Consider the following 1,576-nt stretch of genomic DNA (forward strand, 5'->3'; position numbering starts at 1 on the left):
TTACAAGTTAAAAGAGGCATGGAAATTTCTCTTTTTTGTATCGAAAACAAATCGAACCGTGAGACTAAAGTTTCGAACCGAACTAAACATATATAAATTATTGCTTTACCATGGGTGAATGTGTAAATTTGTATATTGCATAGTGTGTCTGTGATAATAAACATAATCCCAAAATAGTGCATACATGTTGGACTGTCTGTAGGATGAAGGGGACTTTTCTTCTTTTTTTTTTTTTTCTTTTTTTACAAAAATTAAAATAAGGAAAAAAGTCTTGACTTAAAACCTTAAACAAGTCAAGTAAGAATTAAATTGGGGTGACACGTTTTTTAAACACTACCTCAGTCATTCTCACCWGATTCCTTTTTATTGATTAGTCACATGTGCCACCCTTTGTTTCTGCCAAGTGGCTTCTGCTGTTTATAATGAAGTGCGATAGAACAGAAGTGATGTTTCTGCAGAGGTGAAAATTTCACATATCAGAATCAGCAGCAGCTTCAGTTTCAATTACCATAATCTGAAAAAACAACACATCTTAAGGAATCACTGAGTACATCTACAACTGATTAACTTTTAGAGTCTGCATTGTTATACTTTGTCCCCTCTCCTTATTTGTTAAGATATTGCTTTAGTTTAAAACTTGCTTAAAATGCAATTCTTTGAAGGAATAGGCCTTCAACTTAAACTGGTTTTGTTGCACAAAAATGCGTGCTCTAGATGCGTCAGTTGCTCAAAGCAATAAAGAGTCAACGTAAACATTGTGTTATTGCCATCGCACAAAATGTGTTCAAATTCCACATTTAATTGTTCTCTGTCTTGTTGAAGTTTCAGTGTCTCAGAAACCAGAGTTCGACTACATCAAGTTCAACTGGAACAAGATGACAGCCTCTGAGTTTGARGAGCACTGGAAGCAGACAAAGATGACAAAGAAGGCAGATTTCATTCACATGATACAGGTTGGTGCTGACGTCCTTGCAGCTCCCACACTGTATTTCTGACACATCTAGGTCATATTCATTAGGTGGCACTCGACAGCAATTAATCCCATTAGTGCATCTGTCTAGCAAAGAAATATAATTAGGCGCTCCGTGAATGCAGCGAGCAGCTCATTATGTGTGGTGAAATCGACAGATGCTGTACTACGTGAAGGATCCCGGCGCTACCATCAGCTTCTTCCAGAGTCTGCTCAGTGAGAACGGGAAGCTGGTTATTATTCTGGTGTCTGGTGAGTTGACTGATCTCATTTTAGATTAAGAAATGTCCTTGTTTTTATTTATTTTTAAATTTTTCGCCCCACTTGGAAGTAGCATGATTTGTTATGCATCAAACAAGCAGTTTAACAGAGATCCCTATGAGGATCTCCAAACCGAGTGTTGCTATGTGGGCTGATGTGAGACTGAGTTTCATCCTCATTGCTCCAATAGAAAGAAAAAAATTATACATATTTAAAGGGGACATATCATGGAAAATCCACCTTTTTTGCAGTTAAATGCATTTTGTTGTGTACTTGGAGTCTCTAGGAGTGCAGTGGGTTTAGTCTCTCTCTCTCTCTCTCTCTCTCTCTCTCTCTCTCTCTCTC

At 37.6% G+C, this 1,576-nt stretch overlaps 2 protein-coding genes across 2 annotated transcripts in view; both read left to right on the forward strand.

Annotated features, from left to right (window-relative positions):
* hnmt (histamine N-methyltransferase) overlaps positions 1-1,576 on the forward strand; it is a gene marked incomplete at its 3' end in the record, with an annotated part of 14,927 nt that overhangs the window by 5,883 nt on the left and 7,468 nt on the right.
* LOC106525772 (histamine N-methyltransferase) overlaps positions 230-1,576 on the forward strand; it is a 5,020-nt gene continuing 3,673 nt past the window's right edge. Inside the window, exons 1-2 of the mRNA XM_014020104.1 lie at positions 230-953; positions 1,129-1,222. Of these exons, the coding sequence (XP_013875558.1) occupies positions 876-953; positions 1,129-1,222 (172 nt within the window). The 5' untranslated portion in view covers positions 230-875. The remainder of the gene's footprint in view (positions 954-1,128; positions 1,223-1,576) is intronic.

The sequence above is a fragment of the Austrofundulus limnaeus genome, unplaced genomic scaffold, assembly GCF_001266775.1.
Source record: "Austrofundulus limnaeus strain Quisiro unplaced genomic scaffold, Austrofundulus_limnaeus-1.0 Scaffold240, whole genome shotgun sequence".
In the NCBI taxonomy this organism is placed as follows: domain Eukaryota; kingdom Metazoa; phylum Chordata; class Actinopteri; order Cyprinodontiformes; family Rivulidae; genus Austrofundulus; species Austrofundulus limnaeus.